We start from the raw sequence: 21,799 nt of genomic DNA on the forward strand, positions 1-21,799 counted from the left end.
GGAATCATAGAATGGCTTGAATTGGAAGGAACCTTAGAGATAATCTAGTTCTAACCCTCCCATGGGAAAAGACATTTCCTGCTAGACCAGGTTACTCAAAGCTACATCCAGCCTGGTCTTAAACACTTGTAGAGATGAGGCATCCGCAGCTTCTCAGCGGAACCCTTTCCAGTGTCTCACCACTCTCATAGTAAAGAACTTCTTCTTAATGTCCAATCTGAATCTACCCTGCTCTAGTTTAAAATCATTGCCCCTTGTCCTGTCACCACAGGCCCATATAAATAGTCCCTCTCTAGCCTTCATGTAGCCCGCTTCAGGTACTGGAAGGCCACTGTAAGGTCTTCGCAGAGCATTCACTTCTCCAGGCTAAAGAGTCCTAACTACCTTAGCCTGTCCTTGTAGGAGAGGTGCTCCAGCCCTCTGATCATCTTTGTGGCCCTCCTCTGGACCCTCTCCAGCAGTTCCATATTCTTCAGAGCTGGATGCAGTGCTCCAGGTGGAGCCTGATGAGAGCAGAGTAGAGGGACAGAATCACCATCCTTGACCTGCTGGCAATGCTTCTTTTGATGCAGTTGATATGATTGGCTTTCTGGGCTACTGACACATATTGCTGGCTCATATCAAGTGCCTCATCAACCACCAAGAAGCAAGAAGTCATGCTGGTTGTTGCAATGTTTGGACTAGTGGCCATTGCCTATGAGAGTTATGTCACTCATAAAGTGCTTTGCTAAACTTGCTGCCTTGTTTTTTGGGGGGTTGGGTTTGTAGTGTTTTGCACTTGAATCTGGTTGCCATGGCGTGTGACTGAGGTCTAGCACAGCTCTTAGTAAGGACTGCCTTTCTTTGAAGCATGAATGTCACAGCTGAGATCTTGGATAGCTGATGATAGTCCTCATCAATCTGAAGCTCCTGTGGTGGGGAGCAGGGTGCTTTCCTGAGGAGATGGTGCACGCCACGAGGGGATAAGTAGTTCTGTGCCTCTCACAGTGCAACCAACACATAGAGACATCCATATCACTGTGTAATACCTTCTTTGAGATAAATGCCATGGAAAGCCTGCAACACTGGACAAATTTGCTCTGCCATATGCTTGTGGAGGAGTATTTTTCTGAAGCTTTTATGTGTGATTGGTAATCATAGATGGGTTTAGAGAGACATTTTTGAAAGTGTGAAGGGAGAGGAAGGGCAGCATGCTAATTTGAATCAATTGTAGTGCTCATCGAGTCAACATCCAGTGGAGACCAGTTCATGATGTGGTTACTTCTTTTGCTTACAGAAAGCATAATCCTGCATTGAACAACAAATTCAAGGTCATCTTAAAAAAAATTGAATAAAAAAATAGGATATGGCCCTAAGCTTTACTATATTGTAAATTCTTATCTCATGCAGAAATTTGTGAAACAGGTTTGTAAGCAGAACACAGTGTGGGTTTGTTTATTTGTTTGTTATGCAAATATAAGAGGAGATGGTTCTTGGTGCTGCATTGAGCTGAGAACACCCAACAGAGATCAAAATTTGGCTTTAACACATGTATCCTAAAGGAAGGAATTTGTGGTTTAAGATCTTTGGCTCCTTACCGGGGACAGGAAGAAGAACAAAGATGCATACAGCCTTGAGCAAGAGATCTGAGAGCTGTGACCTGGACCTCCGTGGCAGGGGATTTGGAACTAGATGATTTCCCAACCCAAACCATTTTCTGATTCTGTGACTCACCCCTTGGTCTCAGCCCTCTGTCTTCACCTTCTTACCTTTCACATCAAATACAGAAGTACCAAGCACTGCCTGGATTGATACCCTGAAATAAAAGGGTTGAATTCCTGTGATCGTTGCTGATGCTCAGTCACATCTATCAAGTGGAAGGTGTCCCTGCCCATGGCAGGGGGGTTGAAACTAGATGATCGCTGAGGTCCCCTCCAATCCTGACAGTTCTGTGATCTTTCTCCAAAGTCCTGCCAGGACCAATGGGATCATACTGCAGTTTGAAGGGCTGCTCCATGTTTATCTACTCTATCATCTACAGGACTGCAACTGATGCAAAATCAATCAGCATGTCACAAATATACATTGAGTCAGCATCCCTGGAGGTGTTTGAAAGATGTGCAGATGTGGTGCCAAAGGACATGGTTTAGTAGTGACCTGGCAGTACTAGGATAATGGTTGGACTTGATGATCTTGAAGGTCTTTTCCAATCTAAACAATTGTATGACTGTGAACTGCTCCCTCCTTCTTTGGGAGATGAGATCCAGTAGTGTGGATGTTAGCAAATGAAACATGACAATTTTAGGAGCAGAAAATTGAGAACTTTTGGGCTGATCTTAAATGAAAAAGTGGATACTTTACCCTTATGACAAATGATGAAGTATCTTTTGGTATCTAGAGACAGCACTGTCGTGAGGCCAGGCTGTTAATTTATTGCATGAATGATGGTGGTACCAGCCAGTGCTTATCCAAGCTAAGACTATTTTAATGAAATAACTCTTGAACTTAGGATTTAGGGAACAACTTTGGGCTAAATTAAGCAAAGGAGCAATATCACTGAATATTAGAATCAACATTGATTAATTGGAGTCACTTGCAGTAATTACAGCTAAGATTGAAGTCCGTGGCGAGTTGTGGTTTTGTAGGGCTGTTGTTGTTGTTGTTTTGTGGCTGGGTTTTGTGGGGTTTTTTATTATTATTCTTTATAATATTACTATCTCTTCTGTGAGGATATAAACAAAAAAATAAAGAGACAGGTGGAAAGCCTTTGGCTTCCACCTCATCAAAAAGAAACGTAAGTTTTGATGACAGAAGATCTGTAAATATTTTATAGAATTCAGCCGGGAATCCATCTGGACCAGACTTCTTTTTTTAGCCTTTCATTCTTTTATAATTTCCCTTAATTTTATCTCCAGAGAGCAGCTATCTCAACTTTCTGAACTGAGTATTTGCAAATGGATTTCAGAACAGTTCCCTGCAAAGTAACAACCTGGTGGAGGCATCTATTTCCTCAGAGCAATTTAAAGTGGGACTACCCATCCCTCCTGGAGCTTGCACATACTCTATTTTGCAATGAAACCATTTATTCTGAGGCATCCAGAATGTGTACAGTGCCTGGCAAAATTTAATTGATGCTGTTGTTTATGATACTTAGTTGAAATAGCAACAATATCTTCTGATTTTTATGAGCATGTAATCATTAGGGGCCAGATTCTCATACTTTGTGTGGATAACAAATTTAATCCTTGGATTAAGGCAGCACAAAGAGGGAGGCACTGTTCAATTTGAATAAATATTTCTGGTCTCATTGTGGAACAAACCCATTAGACACAAGTCTGTGCACCCTCCCTATGCTCCCACGAGCTTAATTGCCTGAATTGTTTGGGGGTTTTGTTTGACCTTAAACTCTTTCAGTTATGCTCCAGTTGCAGTGTTTTCATTGCTTCTCTTAGTGAGATTGGGGTTTGATTTGAAAGGTACAGTGGATAAGATGTTCTGTCTTCTTTCAATTTAAAGATGGAGTTTTTATCTTTACATAGCTGACTTCAAGTTTGTTTAGGTTTCAGGTTTTGATGTTTTTTTGGTGGTTTTTATTTGGTTTTTGGTTGGGGTGGTTTTTTCCAAGTTAAATGTGATTCGATCAAGTCATTTACCAAGGAGAATATAAACAATGGAGAAGAGGAGTTGTGTGCTTGTAGTGGTTCTAGAAACGAAAAGCTGTCCTCTGACTTTCTGTAATGGGTCTTCAGAAGAGCTTCATGTGTTTTTGGGACTCAACAGCCATTGTGTTTCCTCCCTGTGGGCTCTTATAAGAGCTCTCCGAACTGGAGCAACTCTTCAGAGGAGGTGGGAGGGCACGTGGACCTTGTTATCCTTCAGAAGGTCCTTGTTGGAAACGTATTACCTATGGCTGTGATCAGTTTAGCCAAGGATTTTTTTGTCTGCTCTGAAGCTGTCTAAGGCCCATATGGTCTCCATTTCTCTGCTTTGCCTTGATTTCAGGAGTTTGGACTTTGCTGTGGTTTATTCACAAAGGGAAGAAAGTGTCCAAACCCATTAGAGATTCTTCAAAATCCTTCACTGAGGTAGGGGGGGAGACAAACCCAAAAACCTGTGGAAGGGAGGGAAACTCCTCTAACATTTGTCCAATTGATTTTTGCACAGGCCTTCTTCCATTCTCTTTGCCACCTTGGTTTTTTATGTTGGGGGGACAAAGTCAAATGTTCTCTGTTCATCATTTCTGTTTTGGACATTTCTCTTCTTGCCCAAGCTATTCCATGCTTTGCACCTCATACTTGAGTTTTCAGTTTCCAAGCAAAACACTCCTCACTGTCACTGGCACCTTGCAGCTGTAATTTCTGTGGATTATTTTGTGTCTGTGTAGGTTTGGATGAGTTCCCAAAGCTTTGAATGTAACTCAAGCAAACGGTGCAATAGAACGTTTGAAATACAAGTTCTTTTGGTCTCTGTCCCAACTCCATTATGGAGGAGTCTCCTTCACATTATGTTTTATTTATTTCATTTTCAGAATGATGCTTTCTTCAAACTGAAAACATTTGTAAGACAAAAAAAAAAGGAAGTTAAAACCTGACTGCATGCATGCAGGGAGCAAGAGGAAACGATTCGCCTCAGATGTGGATCCTATCATTTATGTAGAATCAAACCACTAAAAAATTCAACCAAGCAATAATAAAATGGGGCCATTAAGATTAGACAAGCTTGGAGAGAGAATAAAAAGTCATGTGTGGGAGTATGTATTTCTACTCAATATGTGTTTCTTCTCAGTAGTGTAGTTCTCTGTAATGCTATTGTAAAGGGAATGTGATGAGAGTGTCGTTGCGGACACTGCCGTCGCCAGCTGAGAGCAGATACAGCAGATCAGGATCTGTTTTACTTCACCTTATTTGGGGCCAAAAGATTGTTATATACTGATGGATTGATTGGTCGAGTTCTGTTGTAGGAGGTTTAACAAAGCCAAGTGCCACCAGTGCCATGCAGTGCTACAGGCTTGGGGCAGAGTGGCTGAAAAGTTGCCTGACAGAAAAGGACCTGGGGGATGTTGGTTGACAGCTGGCTGATCATGAGCTGATGTGTGTCTCAGTGGCCAAGAAGGCCAACAATGTCCTGGCTTGTTCCAGCAATAGCAGGGCCAGCAGGACTAGGGAAGTGATGGGCTCCCTGTGCTGGGCATTGATGAGGCCACACCTCAAATACTGGCTTCAATTTCGGGCTGCTCATTCCAAGAAAGACCTGTTCCCTGATTCAGAAGCAGTATATTTAACACCACGTGGTGGATATTTTCCTTCTTCCTTTTTTTCTTACTTCTCATTGCTTCTTTTTCTGTCTCCTTCCTTCTACTTCTCCTCATCCTGTTTCATTTTAAGCCTGTGTATGATTTTTATCATCTACAGTAGCCTGTGGCATGAAGTTCATATTTCCTAGACTTGCAGGACTACCTCATTTCTTTCATTCCTGTCTTCTCCTGGATTTGATGCATTACTTCCAGTTCTTGCAGGTGGGGGTTGTTTGCCTTTTCCAGTGACTCAGGACTTCTTTTCCCCCACTCTGTCATTCCTTTCTCACCCTTAAGAGATGTTATGTCTTAAGTTCTTATTATGTGGTAGATCAAATAAAACACAGAAGAAAGAGGTGAGAATGATAGATGTAATAGTAAATTTTAGTATTTTGTTAATCTTGGTCTGTTTACTGAAAAGTTAGGAACCTCCTATGTGTTTTGACTTGTTCTTCAGTCTTCACTGACTGGACTGACTAAAGTCTCTGCTAGTATCCATGGGTGCTCAGATGCCTTGTGCACACACTGAGATTTAGATGCCTTAATTTGGAGCTGGTTCCCACTCTCCTGCCATCCCAGAAGACTGTGCATCACCAGTCAAGTCTACCAGCCTCACATGTGCCTCACATGGTATCTTATGATGGTCCTTGTCACCTATATTTAGCAAGTTGCATCCCACATTGTGTGTCCTGTCTCCATCAGGCTCTTAGACATGGCTGTTTGAAAAATACAAACTGCTTTTTTTTTTCTGGAAAAAAACCCTGCAGTCTGTATTTTTAAGGGTAACTTCTTGCTTCGTGCAGGGTTTGATAGTCAGATGTTTTGCTTTGGCTTGTTCAAGGCTTGGCATTCTTGCATGAGTCATGCACTGAAGCAAAGCTGCTTTTTCTTCTTGATACTTGCTACTTGGTTCCCTTTGGTGCCATCATGTGCTACATGAGCTTATCAGCAGGAAGGAGGAATTCCAAAGTGTGTGGTGAGTGATACCAAAGCTGAGAAATGAGCTGAAATGGAGCTTTCATGGAATCCTTGTGGTTGGAAGAGATCTTTAAGATCATCAAGTCCAGCCATTATCCCACCACAGCCAGGTCAGCACTAAACCATATCCCTCATAAGGCACCACATCTACATGGCTTTTAAATACCTTTGGGGGTGGTGACTCCATCACTTTCCTTGGCAGCCTATTCCAGGGCTTGACAACCCCTCCTGTGAAGAAATTTGTTGTGTGCACTTCCTTATTGTCCTTGCCTGTAAGCCTTCAAACACAATGTAAGGTTGAAATGTCTTTCCTCCTGCTATGCTAATCCTGCACATGCCTACCATGTTCTGCTGTAGGCAGGAGATATGAATCTCAGTCATGGAAAGCTTCCACTCCCCAGCTGACGAGGGAAAATGTTAGCACATTTTCCTAGGATTCAGGCAAATCTGTTGCTATTTCTTTTTTTTCTTCTGCATTCCTATGGTGAATGTCTGTGGTCAAAACCATCTCAATTGCTTTTTCCTCTACAGTCCACATTTCTTAATTTTCATCCTGTTGCCTTGCTGCAGGCAGCCCCAGCCATTCCTTGTCCTGCCTGTGCTTTGCACCTACTAAGGAGTATCCCTTGCTTTAAACCTTGGTTTTGAATGGCTTTTATTTGGGGAGGGGAAATAGAATAGAATAGAATAGAATAGAATAGAATAGAATAGAATAGACCAGACAAGGTTGGAAAAGACCTTTGAGATCATCAAGTCCAACCTGTCACCCAACACCATCTCATCAACTCAACCATGGCACCAAGTGCCTTATCCAGTCTCTTAAACACTTCCAGTGATGGTGACTCCACCACCTCCCTGGGCAGCACATTCCAATGGCCAGTCTCTCTTTCTATGAAGAATTTCTTCCTAACATCCAGCCTAAACCTCCCCTGGCACAGCTTGAGACTGCGTCTTCTAATGCTACTGAAGCTGCTCACTCTCCCCCCACAACTTAGGGAGAGTGTGGTATAGTTTAAAAATGCAAAGTCCTCTGTGAAAGTAGATTGATGTGCTGTGAAGGACCACTTGAAATAATTGAGGGTTCAAGTAACCCTCCATCAGTGAGGGGTCTTGGCAAAGGTGAAAGAGTTGGAAAACTGGAACATTCATTTCTTTTTTTCCCCATTGTGTACTGTGGCCAAAAGCAGGTTCAGTAGAGGTTCTTCAGCAAATTGACATTAATTTGGAAGGAAAATTGGCTCACAGCCTTTGCTAGCTCCAGATTGTTTTGTGACAGGTGGCCACAGGACCCAGTGCAAACCCAATGATCTTTCTGCATTTTCTCATTGTTGCAACAAATGTATTTTTGCTACTTGGTTTGACTGTGTCTCACAGCATGGCCATTATTTGCAAGTCCTGTGTGAAGGCACATAGTTGGAGTCACCACAGAAGCACAATGGGCAGAGCAAGGAATAGAAATGTCAGAAATGCCCTTGTCAGCAGAAGCTGGTGGTGCATATGAACTGGCCCTTTTTGCCTCTTCTTGAACTACATAGAATCATTTTAGTTGGAGGAGATCTTTAAAATCATCCAGTCTAACCATTAACCGAACACTGCCAGGTCACCACTAAATCATGTGTGTCAATGCTGCATCCACATGTCTTTTAAATCCCTCCAGGGGTGTTGACTCCACCACCTCCCTGGACAGCTTGTCCCACACATTCACAACACTTTTAGGGAAGAAATTTTTCTTGATATCCAACATCCTTTCCCTCTCCAGGCTGGGCAGCCTCAGCTTTCTCAGCCTGTCCTTATAGCAGAGGTGTTCCAGCCCTCTGATCTTTATTTGTGGCCACCTTTGGACCCACTCCAACAGTTCTGTGTCTTTTCTGTGCTGAGAACTCCAGAGCTGGGCACAGTGCTCCAGGAGGGACTCAGGAGAGCGGAGTAAAGAGACATAATCACCTCTCTCAACCTTCTGCCCATGCTGCTTTGGTTGCAGCCCAGGATGTAGTTGGCCTTTTGTGCTGTAAGTGCACATTGACAGTTTATGTCCAATTTTCTATCCACCATCACCCCAGGTCCTTCTCTGCAAGACTGCTCTCAATCACTTCATCCCTCAGCTGGTATTGATACCAAGGGTTGCCCTGACCTGTGAGTAGGACCTTGCATTTGGTGTTGTTGAACTTCATGAGATTCATGCAGATCCATGTCTCAAGTTTGTCCAAGTGCCTGTGAATGGCATCTTGTCCCTCGGAGGTGATAACTGCATCACCATTCAGCTTAATGTACATCAGGAAGTGGCACAATGGGACATCAGTGATGTTGGGTTAGCACAATCATGAAATTTAGGAATCTATTAATTCATGCATTTTACCCTGTATCTTTTTCCCCTAAAGCATTGCAAATGTGTCAGTCAGGACGTTCCTATGGCCTCAAAACTGGTTGCCATTCTCAGATTATATTTCTGTATTCTCTTGAAATTTTATATAAATGCATAAATGCTCTCTCTGGTGCTCTGCTGACCTAGGGTGTTGTAGTTGGTCTTTGTCCATTTGTGAATGTTTATTTATTTTAATAATTAATAAATTTGCTCTGACTTCACAGTAGCAAACTAGACAGCAGTTCCCTCTTCTTTGTGTTTCTCCTCTCTGTTTGGCTTTTCTTTTTGTTTATTTCCCCACAGAAGAGAGGCATTAATATTCATCTTTTGTAACCAGTGAAAAGGCAGCTGAAACCTGGATTCTGAACTGACTGGAAATGTAATTTTGCTGTTCACTGAAATATGTAATACTTCTGTGTTAGGCGTAGGGATAGATTAAGACTGTTCTACATGCAAGGTTCACAAAAGGTAGACAACGTGGCCCAAGCTACCAAAGAGCAGGTGGCAATGCAAAAATTAAAAAGAAGAAAGAAAGAGAACTCTTGGTGGATTAGAACAGGCAGTGTTTCACAGCATTTGTATTAGAAAAATTCAGGGTTGGAAGCTGTTGAGATCATCTTATCATAGAATTGTTTCAGTTGGAAAAGACGTCTTAAGATCATCAAGTACCACCAGCAACCTAACACCATCATGGCCATTAAATTGTGTCCAGAAGTGCAATATCTACACAGTTTTGGAACATCTCCAGGGTGGTAGCTCTACCATCTCCCTGGGCAGCCTGCTCCAAAGCCTGACCATTCTTTCAGTCAAGACTTCTTTCCCAGTGTCTAATCTAAACCTCCCCTGGCACAATTTCAGGCCATTCCCTCTCATTCTATTACCTGATACTAGGGGGGAAGAGACCAGCCCCCACCTCACTATAACCTCTTTTCAGGTAGTTGTAGTGTGCAATAAGGTCTCCCCTCAGCCTTCTGTTCTCCTACAGGAGCCAGAAGAAATGTTGCTTAACCATTAATTTAATCTTGTTTAAAAAAAAAAAAAAAATAGGAGGGGGTGCATCAATCTCAATGCATCTCAAGCAAAATAAGCTAAGAGTGATCGGGCAGTAAGTCATCTAGGCTCTGCCATCTTTATAGCCCAGAGATGATCATTTGAAAATGTTACATCCAGCTCAGTGGCAGTAGACTCCAAAACATCTTTGGTTTCTCAAAGAATGTCCTCCTTCTTTTTACTTGATCTAAATACCTCGGAATCAAGGAAGCCTGATTGCTTCTTCAGGTGAAGATATGCGGGTCCTGAGGATTGACCTTGCTAGTGCAGTCACTTTGTTATTTATCTCACTCAGCTGCAACGTTTGGGAACCAAACTCCTTCAGTGTGTGTTGCCTTGTGCTTTGAAGGTCTTGCCACGTTGTATGTCATCCTTTTGGTGGAAGGCTTTTTCTATCAGTCTTAAATTGCTGCTTTTGCTCTTGAGAAGTTTATGCAGCTTAAACAGGGGGGGCTTAGGAATTTGAGATTCCCAGGGTAAACAAAATACATCTGTGCTTTATTCTTGGCTTTTGCCTGAGGCCAACCTGTCCCTGGTGCCACTTAGTGGGATTTGAAGCCTGTCTTCAGTTCTTTTGTGAGAAGACATGCATCTCAGGTTGATGTGGAAGAAAACTCTGTCTATTGAAGCAGCAGCACGGACTTGACATGAAAGGAGTGCAGAATTATTCCAGATTGCTTGCCTTACCTCTCTTCTTCGTGTCTGGTATGCAGACATTTATGTAACGTGAAATGTATACAGATGATTTGCAGATGATTCCTTCCCATCTCTGTTACTTATGACTTCTTTCTTCTTTATGTTGAGTGACAGTCCATCAGATCTTAAGTCCTCTAATGTCAGTAGCAGGTCTTAGATATTAAGTGGTGCCCAGCAACAGGATAAGGTTCAACAAGCACAAAATGGAACACAGGAAGTTCTGTTTGAACATGAAGAAGAACTTTTTTGCTTTGGAGGTGACAGAGCACTGGAGCAGGCTGCCCAGAGACGTTGTGCATCTTCTTCACTGGAGAGATGCGATACCTACCTGGACACATTCTTGTGCAACCTTCTCTAGCTGAACAGGGAGGTTGGACTAGTTGAGCTCTAGAGGACCCTTTACATCTCCTACTGTTCTGTGATTCTGTGAGTCTTCATGAGCTTGGTGGTACTTGTGATTGACAGGAGGGTGTTCCTTTGTGAACCCTTCCTGTTATATATATATATATATATGTTGTTAAAAATTTACCTCTTTTACTTCCAAACTGATTCCAGACTATTCCTTTTGTGAATTTACCTCTCCTTTCCCCTACCCTTTTTTTTTGGTTCTACTTCACCAGGAAAAGGGGGAGAGGGGAGGAATCTCAATCTCAATCCAGTTGAAGCTTGAACCAGCACACTGATTTACAAAGGAGTTAGGCAGAAAGTGTTCATGTTGGATTTGCATAGTATTACTGAGCTGGTGGAACAATGAGATGAAGTTAAGGCTGTGATCAATTGCACTGATCACCAGAGCTCTTGGTGTTATCCCAACTAGAAGCACAGGAAACCAACTGTCCCTATCTGTGTCTTGTTACAGATCTCTACAAAATGTTTTGATGTCTTATCTCACTGTCTCTGACTTCACAGCTGGTCTTGATAGTATCTGTTCTAGAGACAAACTGCTTTGCTTCTGGAGATATCTATGAAGGCATCCATTCCACGGGGAAGAAAAACTCAATCTGTTATAAAGTGACCAGATGCTTTCTTGAAATAAGGCTTTGAGGAGGAAGAATGCAAAAAGATTTTATTTTGTCATTATTTTTTAGAAAATCTCCAGAATAGCAGAAGTAGCTGGTGCTGGTTTTACTTTGTACCTACTCCATGATGCCTTAAGGCTGTGGGCGTTTGCTTTGCTGTGTAGTACACTTGAGCTGGAGGAGGAGACGAGAGCATTATTCAGTGTATTGAATCAGGTTGTTCACAGTCATAAGAGACGTTGTGCCTGTGAAGTACTAGATATGTGTCTCTAGAAGTTTCTGGAAGACAGTTTGTTTTTTAGAAGGCCTTGTTGGATATTAGGAAAAAAAGGAGTGGTCAGGCATTGGAACAGGTTGCTCAAGGAGGTGGTGGAGTCACCATCCCTGGAGGCGTTCAGAAAACGTGTAAACATGGCACTCTGGGACATGGTTTAATCGCCGTGGTGGTGTTAGGTCAATGGTTGGATTCAATTATCTTACAGGTCTTTTCCAAGTGAAATGATTCTACAGTTCTAGGATGATAAATATAACATCCTGGGGTTTATTTGTTGTTGGGTTTGCTATATTTTGTATCATGTCAACCTAGACTAGACAGTGTGCTCTTCAGGCTGTTGGGACAGAGATGACTTCACTCTCCAAGGACCTTTCATCAGTGTTAAAACTTATTTGGGAAGGAAAATGGGAGGAAACATCCATATTGCTGCATCTCTATCCCTGCTGCATACAAAGCATCACTCCTGGACCACTCTCCTGCTACTCATTTCTTCAGCCCCTGAGCACTGCTTTCCTCACCTTGCCTGAGTGAAGCCACCTGAGAGCATGATGTTAATATTAAAACTTCACCAAAGATCCAGAGGAGCATAAATCACCTCAGAGGCACAGGCTGAGAAAGAAGAAAGTCATCCCCTGCAGCTGTTCTGATTGCCCTCTGACAGATGTGTTGCAATGTGCAGCAAGCACTTAGGGATTTGTGCAGTTACACCAATTTGATGTTAAACCCACTGATTACATTAAAAATAATAATAATTTAAATCCAAAAGTGCTTCAGCAGCAGGGCTTCTTTATAAATCCAGGCTCTCTGGGAAAGAGCTATTTTTCCAGATGAACAAAATAAAGGTTTATTGAGTTTTGGTTTTAATAGTTGAGAAAAACCCTGAGAAAGCTGAAGAGTGACATGGCTGACATGAGTGACAGCTGAATCTGGGGACCAAACTGTGAGAGAGGATTTGGAAAAGCAGCACTCTGTGGAAATATTCCCTTTCATCTCATGGCTTCCTAAAACTTCCACGTTAACTGAGTTAATCTTAGTACTCTGCAGGTAGGATCTGTCCATTTTACAGGCAGTGGAATTGAGACAGATGTAAGAAATCACTTTCTCCAAAGACCTGGACAGGCTGGAGAGTTGGGCAGCTCTTCTAACAGTGTCTGGGTCAGGTCCTTCATTAACAAACCTCAGAGAGGCTCTTATGGAAAGAAGTGACCTGGTTTGGCCAGACGCTGTTGGGACTGATGTGTAAATATGACTTGCATGAAATGATCTGCTCTCTGTTGAAAGGTCAGGCTGGTTGGTGCAGGGATTTTATCTGGGTTAAAAACCTTGGGAAAATGTATGTCTAGGTGGCCATGCAGAAATGGAATTGTCATTGCTAATCACTTCTGAAGCTTCCAGTGGAGGCACTTTCCATCAACAAGATGGTGGTAGAGCTGGGAATGAAGCACAAGAGTACCATTCCTCTCACCACCCTTTGTGTTCATTAATGGCAGATAATTATTATCCAAACTGTGGTTTTATTGTTGTAGAACTGAACATTAAACAGGAGTCTGCACTATGGTAGCAGTAACATTCCCTAGGCAGAGAAACTCAGCAGCACCAACAGCTCTGATGTGTCACCCACTCCACCAGGTTTGGTGGCACCACCAAACTTGATGAGGAAACACTTTGCCCTATCATCCAGATGTTAAACAGTACTAGACAGCAAAGATGTCCAGTTGGCCAGTTTTATCCCCTCCAGGTGTAAGAAAACCTTCTTGTTGCCTGTTGCCAGAGGTGCTCTGTCCTTCCTCATAGGTTCTCCCAATGTCTCACTTCATTTTAACTGCTTTGATTTAGAGCTGTTCCCTTGTCTTGTCCAACACAAATGAAGAGAAAATTTTCCTTCCATTTTTGCAGCAGCTTTGCACAGATTTGAAGGCTTAAGTTTCCCCATCAATCTCCCTTTCTCTAGGTGAAGCAACCCCATTTACTCAATCTTTCCTAGCAGGCCACGTTCTCTTGACCTGTTGTCATTCTTCCAGCTCCCTCTAGACTCTCTGAATTCTGTGGCAAAATCTTTGCTGAGGCTTGATGCCTACAGCTGAGGTCTCTTCACTGTGAGGTCAAACAAAAAAAGTTTATTTCACCTGTCTAGATATTGTAATCCTCTTTATACATCCCACGGTGATGTCTGACACCTTTACTGGGAATGCTGCTGCAAGTCTGAGCTCAGCTTGCAGTCCTGTAGTGTCTCTCTGTCCTTCTCTGCAGCACTGGCTTCACCATCATTTCTCCATCATTCTTGCACTTGTTTCCTTGTAAATTCAAGTCCCTGCAGTTGACCTGAATTGTGTGGCATCTTGTTTTCTTTGTCAAATGTCAATTAATGCTTTGTTGGGATTGCTCTGAATGCTGAATCATAGAATCATAGAGTTGTTTTGGTTGGAAAAGACCTTGAAGATCATCAAGTCCAACCAAGTCTGGTGTTAAGCCATGTCCCTCAGCTCCACATCTCTGCATCTTTTCAACACCTCCAGGGATGGAGATTCAACCACACCCCTGGGGAGCCTATTCCAGTGTTTGAGAACCCTTTCAGTTAAATCTTCTCTTCTAATATCTAATGTAAGCCTTCCTTGATGCAACTTGAGACCATTTCCTCTTATCCTATCATTTGTTCCTTGGGAGACAAGACTGACCCCCACCTTGCTCCAACCTCCTTTCAGGGAGTTGTAGAGAGTGAGATGGTTTCCCTCAGCCTTCTCTTGTCCTGACATAACAAACCCAGTTTCCTCAGCTGCTCCTTAGAAGACCTGTTTTCCAGACCCTTCACCAGCACTGTTGCCCTTCTGTGGACCTGCTCCAGCACCTCAATGTTTATCTTGGAGTGAAGGCCCCATAGCTGCATCTGGTACTCAAGGTGTCGTCTCACAAGTGCTGAGCTTGTCATGCTACTTTTGATCCGGGCCAGGATGCCACCTGGGCACAGGCTTGGGAGACTGTGATGAATCTGTAGACCTTCTGAAGAGCTCTAGTGAGAAAACATCACTGTGTTCCCATGAGAAGTTGGAAACTCCCTGGACTGGATGTTGGAGGATGAGAAACGGCAAGATAAGATGGGAAGCCACCTGGACTAGCTTAACAAGTAACCATAGCAATGCTATCACTAACCCGTAAGAATCTTGAGGAGAGTCTGTGAACCAATCACATGCAGCCACACTAACAAGATAGATACAAATATGTGTTGCTTGCTGGAATAAGCGCACTCTTTTGTCTTCCTCTATACTCGGCTTGCGTTTTATCTTCGTCGCGCTGTCACCCTATCCCTATCCAGCGACACAGGATGGCTCATGTTCAGCCAGCCAGAGCTGTTTGGTGGGGTGTGTGTTTGGTGGGCTGAAGCATTAACTTTAGCCAGACTAACTCAGTTATGGTGTTAATCCCTATTTCATCCCCAAGATCACTGCTCAAAATACAAAGAAAGCAGAGCTTGGTGGACCCAGCAGAGCACAGTTTCTTCTTTGGTTATTGCAACAGTCCATTGGGAGCATTTTTCTAATCAAAACCAATTCACCTGCACCTCCAGTCCACTTCTTCTGCCATGTAAGGGAACCCCTAACAAGGTAAAGCTGTAATATCTGCTGTTTTTCTTCTAGCTTCACTGCCTACTAACTTCTTGCATAAAGAAATGAAAGTTGATTTGCTATGAGTTGTTGCCAGATGCAAACTGCCTGTTGCTCTTTTTTTGTTTTTTAACATCAGATACTCAGATACTTCCAGTAAGTTTATTACCTTGTTTTTGCAGGCGATGGCAATGAAGTTGATGGTTTTGTAACTTTCTTACTCATCCTTTCTCCACCCACAATAAGGGTCTGCTAAGTGGTCCATGAATGGCTCCCAAGCTGTTTCAGGCTTCTCAGGAAGAAAATTGCAGAATCTCACAACACCTGAGGTGGGAAGGAGCCTTTGGAAGCCATCTAGGGTCACCTAGAGCTGGTTGTTCAGGCTCATGTTCAGTCAGGCCTGCAATATTTCCAAGGATGGGGACTCCATGACCTGTCTACATAACCTGTGTTGGTGCTTGACCACCCTCAACATAAAAAAAGGAAAATCAAACAAAAATACCCAAACCAAAACAAACAGCTTCTTTCTTTTCTAAGTGGATTTCCCCATATTTCAATTAATTAAATCAAAGACTCATAGAATTGTTTCAGCTGGAAAAGACCTCTAAGACCATCGAGTCCAAGTTGTCTTGCCAATGAGTACCACTCATTGGGAAGAGTTCAGCTCCATTGTGTTTCCTTCTTCCCATCAGATATTTAATCATGTTAACAACTCTCAACTTTGAGCCTTATCTTCTCCAGGATGACCAGTCCCAGCTCTCTCAGTCTCTCCTCATACATCAGCTGTTCCCATCCCTTAATCATCTTCGTGGCTCCACTGGATTTGCTCCAGTATGTCCATTTCTTTCCAGTGTGCTTATGTATTTCTCAGTCCAACTCAACTTTAAACATACCCAATTTGCCTAAAGTGCTCTCTGACATATTTACTCTGTGCTGAAGTCTTACTTTTCATGCCTGCTGCTAATAATGGTGGCCATCTAAATGGAGACTGATCTATATAGTGGAACAATTTAAATGATTTGCCTGCTGGGTTTTGCCTGCTAGTATCTTTCCATTCTGAGAAACATGGAGGACCGACCCTTTCCTTGAGATCCTACATCATGCTATTACATTCATTGCATCATTGACTTCTACAGGATGTACAAAGTAAGAAGTAGTTGCATGTCATTAAAATGAAGTTCTGGATAGAATAGAATAGAATAAACCAGGTTGGAAGAGACCTTCAAGATCATCGTGTCCAACCTATTATCCAACCCACCCAATCAACTAAACCATACAACCAAGCACACTATCAAGTCTCCTCCTAAACACCTCCAATGATGGTGACTCCACCACCTCCCCCTCCTTTAAGTGTCCAAGTCCAGGTTGGATGGGTCTTTGAGCAACTTGAAGGGTGTCCCTGGTGATGGTAGGGGGATTGAAACTGGCTGATCCTTACAGTCCCTTCCAACCATTTTGTGGTTCCATGATAACACAGATTCATGCCTCTGGCAGAATGGATGTCTTTTTAATCTGGTTTAGGCGTGGTTGTTCCTTCGTTTATATTTTAGGGGATGAGGATAAAGCTGAGACAATGTTTTTTTCCTCTCTTTTTTTTTTTTTTCTGTTCTTCTTTTTATTTATTTCTCTTGTATCTGTTAGGCAATGCTCGTTCCAGTTTGTACAATCTACTTGTAAAGTAAATTGGACAAGTCTCCCTGAGGAGCAGTAAACAAAAGATTTGGGAGATGCCATGGGAATGAGGAGGGAAACGGTTTTATTGCCAATCAAGTTAAAGATATTTAGATCTGCTGTTAAATTTTCCTGTAAATATATGACTGTGGGGTAGGAGTGGTTGTGGAGCTGTGTGAATAAGGGATATTTCAATGGCTCAGTAGGATGGGGTGGGAGGTGGTTGTTTCTAAAAAGATTGGCTAAAGCGAACCAAAATATTTCATTGTCAGAGGTTGTTGTTTATTTATTTATTTCTCTGAGGGGCAGAATAAAAATATAATGGAAGCATGCTTTGAAAATGATAAAACAACACAAAACATTTGGAGTGCTCTGAAAGCTCTTCCTTCTCTTCTCCTTTCACACAACTCTGTTGAGCCAAAAATAGAGGCATTCACTGTTTGCCAAAGCAACACTTGCCCAGTTGTAATCAAGTCGTTTTACAACACGGTATAGATGTTCACGTTTGTTGTATGTAGTCTTGGGGAAGTCACAGCACTTGCTTATCTCTAAATAGAAAGGATAGATCAGGATCAACCTCTCTATAAAAGCAGTTTTCAGTGTGTTTGCCCCACTTCCCTGCTTATAGAACATGAGAATCATTAAGGTTGGAAAAGACCTTTAAGCTCATTGAGTCCCAGAGTCACACAACTGCCTTGACCACTAAAGCATATCCTGAAGCACCACATCTACAGGCTTCTTGACCACCTTCAGGGATGGCAACACCACCACCTCCCTGGGCAGCCTGTGCCAACAACTGACCACTTTCTTTCAGTAAAGAAACCTTTCCTAATATCCAGTCTAACCCCCCTGACACAACTTTGGCCTGCTTTCTCTAGTCCTATTGCTAATTACTTGGGAGAAGACAAAATACAGCCTGCTTTCAGGTAATGACCTTCTCTGGACTTTCAAGACCCCTCTGGATGCATTTATGTGTGACCTGTGTTAGATTCTATGGTCCTGCTCTGGCAGGGAAGTTGGACTCCAACATATCTGGAGATCCCTTCCAACTCCTGATACCCTGTGATGTCAGTTCTCTGTGTGTGTGGTACACTGAGCCCGGGTGGGAAAGCTACACCTTGGATTTCTTCAGCTTTCAATGCTCTCTCAAGGCAGTTACACTTCCATCCTCTTTTATGTGTCTGGTCCAATTAAGGAGGACAGTGTGATTTCCTTTAGTCCTAGACTTTCTGTGTCTGGTGAATCTCAGCAGCAATTTTTTCATTTGGTTTTGCTTAAAAGAAAAAAGGAGAATGAAATACAAGAGTTGCTGGAGACCACTGTACTGTTCCCAGTACAGTACAGAACTGGGAATTTCTGGTGCTTTGTTCTTCATGGGAGACAAACCAAGGGAATAGTTGCAAGCTGACTGCTGTGTTGTTGCCCCTCAGAAGAGACTTCAGCCGTTTGCTGAGGCATCTATCAGTGCATAGATACATCAGAACGTCATGCAATACATGGCCATGTACCAAGACTTTCTTACAAACTGGAGGCCATTCCCAGCTTTTTGCACATTGGAGGGAAAGCTGCCAGTCCTGGTAATGTCCAGTTTGGATATCCAAGCCTGGGACAGAGCCTTGCATCTCATGTCATCCAGCGTTACAGCCCACCATCTTTCTTGGTACAAGAAAGACATGAACCTGTTGCAGTGGGTCCAGAGGAGACCACAGAAATGATCACACATCCGCTCTGAGGACACTCTGAGAGAGGTGGGGCTGGTCACACTGGAGATGAGAAGGCTCCAGGTACACCTTATAGCTGCTTTTCAATACTTAAAGGGAGGTTGTAAGAAAAGCGGGGACAGACTTTTTTAGCAGGGTCTGTTGTAACAGGACAAGGGGTGATGGTTTTAAACTAAAAGAGAGAAGGTTCACAGTAAATGTAAGAAAGACATTTGTCATGCTGAGAGTGATGAAACGCTGGCAGAGATTCCCCCAGTTGGCGGTAGATGCCCCATCCCTGGAAACATTCCAGGTCAGGTTGTACAGGGCTCTGAGCAACCTGATCTAGTGGAAGATGCCCTTGCTTGTTGCAGGTAGGTTGAACTAGATGGCCTTCAAAAGACTTTTCCAATACCAACTCTTCTACAGTTACATGATATTGCCATTGCAGTGAAGGGATTGCAGATGCTTGCTTGTTGGAGATAGTGGTTTGCTGGCCTGTTTTTTTTTTCAGTTCTCCTTCAGTTAACAAGTGACATTTTTAAGACAGAGCAAATACCTAAAGTGAGGGCAGGTGGTGTTCCCAGTCATCTCATACCAACATCTGCTCTCCACTGGACTGTCCTATGCTGCTTTACTTCAGCATCACCACATTGCTGCTTGATGAAGGGTTACGCAGGAGGCAACATTTTCTTCCAGGTTTTTAAAGGACTAAGTCTCTGTCCTTAGCCTTCAGATTGTATCTGTTTGGGGCATTTTTTCATACTGTTGGTGAAAGGAAATAGCACAGTATCACAGTATATCAGTGGCTGGAAGGGCCCTCAAGAGATCATCAGGTCCAACCCCCCTGCCAAAGCAGGATCATTTAGGGTAGTCCACAGAGGAATGCATCCATGTGGTTTTTGAAAGTCTCCAGAGAAGGAGACTCCACAACTTCCCTGGGCAGCCTGCTCCAGTGCTCTATCACCCTCACTGTAAAGAAGTTTCTCCTCATACTGAGGTGAAATCTTCTGTGTTCAAGCTTGAACCTGTTGCTCCTTGTCTTATTATTGTGCAGCACCAAAAAGAGCTTGCCCCCCTCCCTTGGACACCCACCCATCAGATATTTATATGCATTGATGAGGTCCTCCGTCAGTCTTCTCTTCTCAAGACTATATCAGCTTGATTTGGTCCTGTATCATGCCCCAACTACTGCACCACCTTTAGCTCTTCTCTTCATTCACTAATTATGATCTCCATGCCTTAGGGTTTGAACTATTTTTAATATCAAAGTCTTGGGACCTTGCTGATGTGCTGGAGGGTATCTTGGACTCATGGTGAGACAATAGAGAGGTGGGAAGAAGTAGTCTTTCTCTGATGGTGCTGCATTAATTTCATTCTGCCTTGCAACTTTTTTCTTTTTTTTTTTTTTTCTTCCTATTTTTTCAAATCAGGAAGGAAAAATAACTCTGTCTCCAATATTTATATTGGAGACCCAGGAGCTTATAATATAGCAGTAAACTGTCTCTTTTGAGAGCTCATCAAGACTGCAGCATGATGGATAGACTCCTAACCAGCTGCATAGTGGTAATGTTCCACAAGACAGCAGTACCTATTTTTGATGGAGTACCTGGTCTTTCCCTACCAGCTCAGGATCTCAAAGCACTTTGTGAACAGCGAGGAATTAAAAGTCTTGCTGTGGCTGAAACAGATAAATGGTTGCCCTGTATCACTAGAGAAGATAAGGCACAAGGAGGTCAAATGACTTGTTTGCCCCCAGGATCAGTGGTAGTCCAGGAGACCTGGATTTTAGTGCTTTTATTTTTCACAGACAGACATCCTGAATTTTGGAGATAGTCCTTTATTATTTTCATTTGCCTTTCCCCCCCCCCCCCCCATTCATTTCCTAGAATACAGGAGTTTAACTGACTTCTAACAATGTTGTACCTGTCTTTTTCTCTGTTTTATTAGGTTTGAACTATCATCCTATATCCATTACTATCTAGAAAATGTCTTATGGATCCATTGATGGGAGTGGGTTTGGGAGCAGGAATCCATTTGGAGGCCCTTTGAGACAAGGCTATCAACCTCTCGGTAAAGTATTGATCCCTTGCTCTAATTTATTCTGCTTGACTCCTTGGGGAGTGAAGTTTTACTTGCTCATGCTCGATATGGCTGGTGTATAAATATCACACACTCTCCAGAGCTCATTTCTGATAGTGATTTCCAGGCATGAAAACCAAACTTATATTGGATTTGATTTGTACGATGAGGCTTTGTGTTTTACTGTGTTGTGGTGGCTTCTCCTTGACTGGACCCCAGGTGGCCACCAAGCTGCTCTGTCACTCTCATTCTCCACAGGCTGGAGGAGAGAAAATAAGATGAGAAAAAAGCTCTTGGGTCAAGATAAAGGCAGCTTAATAAAGCAAACCCAAGATTTATTCTCTACTACCCATCAGCAGGTGATGTCCAACCACTCCTTAAGAAATAGGGCTTCAGAACATGGAACAGTTGTTCTGGCATACAAGCACTGTAATAGCCAGTGTTGTCTCCATCTACTCCTTTCTCTTATCTTTTATTGCTGAATAGACAGCACATGGTATGGAATAGTCCTTTAGTCATTTTGGGTCCACTGTCCTGCCCATGTTCCCTCCCAAGATCTTACCCACCCCCAGCCTACTGGTGAAGCTATAATGGTAAAGAAACAGATTTGATGCTGTCCTAGCATTTCCCAGACTTAACCAAAACACTGATGTGTTATCAACACCTTCTCTAGCTCTGTGTCCAGAGGACAGGATTATATGGGTTGCTGGGGGAAAATTAACTCTACCAAACCAAATACACATGCTCAGGACTTGAGGCTGCAATGTCAAAGAGCAGCACTTATGAGGATTTTGGAGGTATTTTGGGGCATTAGAAGTAGAAATGCAACGTATTCTTTAGACTGGCTTATTGCTTTTCTTACCTACCTGACATCTTTGCAAGAAGATGATTATGTGATTCTGTGAAGAAGTTTGTCTCAGTGGTTGTTCTGTGGCTGGCAATAGGTGCACTGATGATGGGAGTACATGTGCAGGTGTGCAAAGGGCAGTGGGCTGTGCTTCCACAGAGAGTAACTTCACTTCTGTGGAGGCTGCTTGAATGTGGGAAATGATGTATTCAAGTGTGGCAACAGGGTGAAGAACTTGCTCAGGAAGTG

The 21,799-nt window shown here is 42.9% G+C and overlaps 1 protein-coding gene across 1 annotated transcript in view; it reads left to right on the forward strand.

The window, feature by feature from the left end:
• Positions 1 to 21,799, forward strand: part of TSNARE1 (t-SNARE domain containing 1) — a 469,611-nt gene that overhangs the window by 91,572 nt on the left and 356,240 nt on the right. The window contains exon 3 of the mRNA XM_054167237.1: positions 20,572 to 20,694. Within this exon, the coding sequence (XP_054023212.1) occupies positions 20,610 to 20,694 (85 nt within the window). The 5' untranslated portion in view covers positions 20,572 to 20,609. The remainder of the gene's footprint in view (positions 1 to 20,571; positions 20,695 to 21,799) is intronic.

The sequence above is a fragment of the Dryobates pubescens genome, chromosome 14, assembly GCF_014839835.1.
Source record: "Dryobates pubescens isolate bDryPub1 chromosome 14, bDryPub1.pri, whole genome shotgun sequence".
Lineage (NCBI taxonomy): Eukaryota > Metazoa > Chordata > Aves > Piciformes > Picidae > Dryobates > Dryobates pubescens.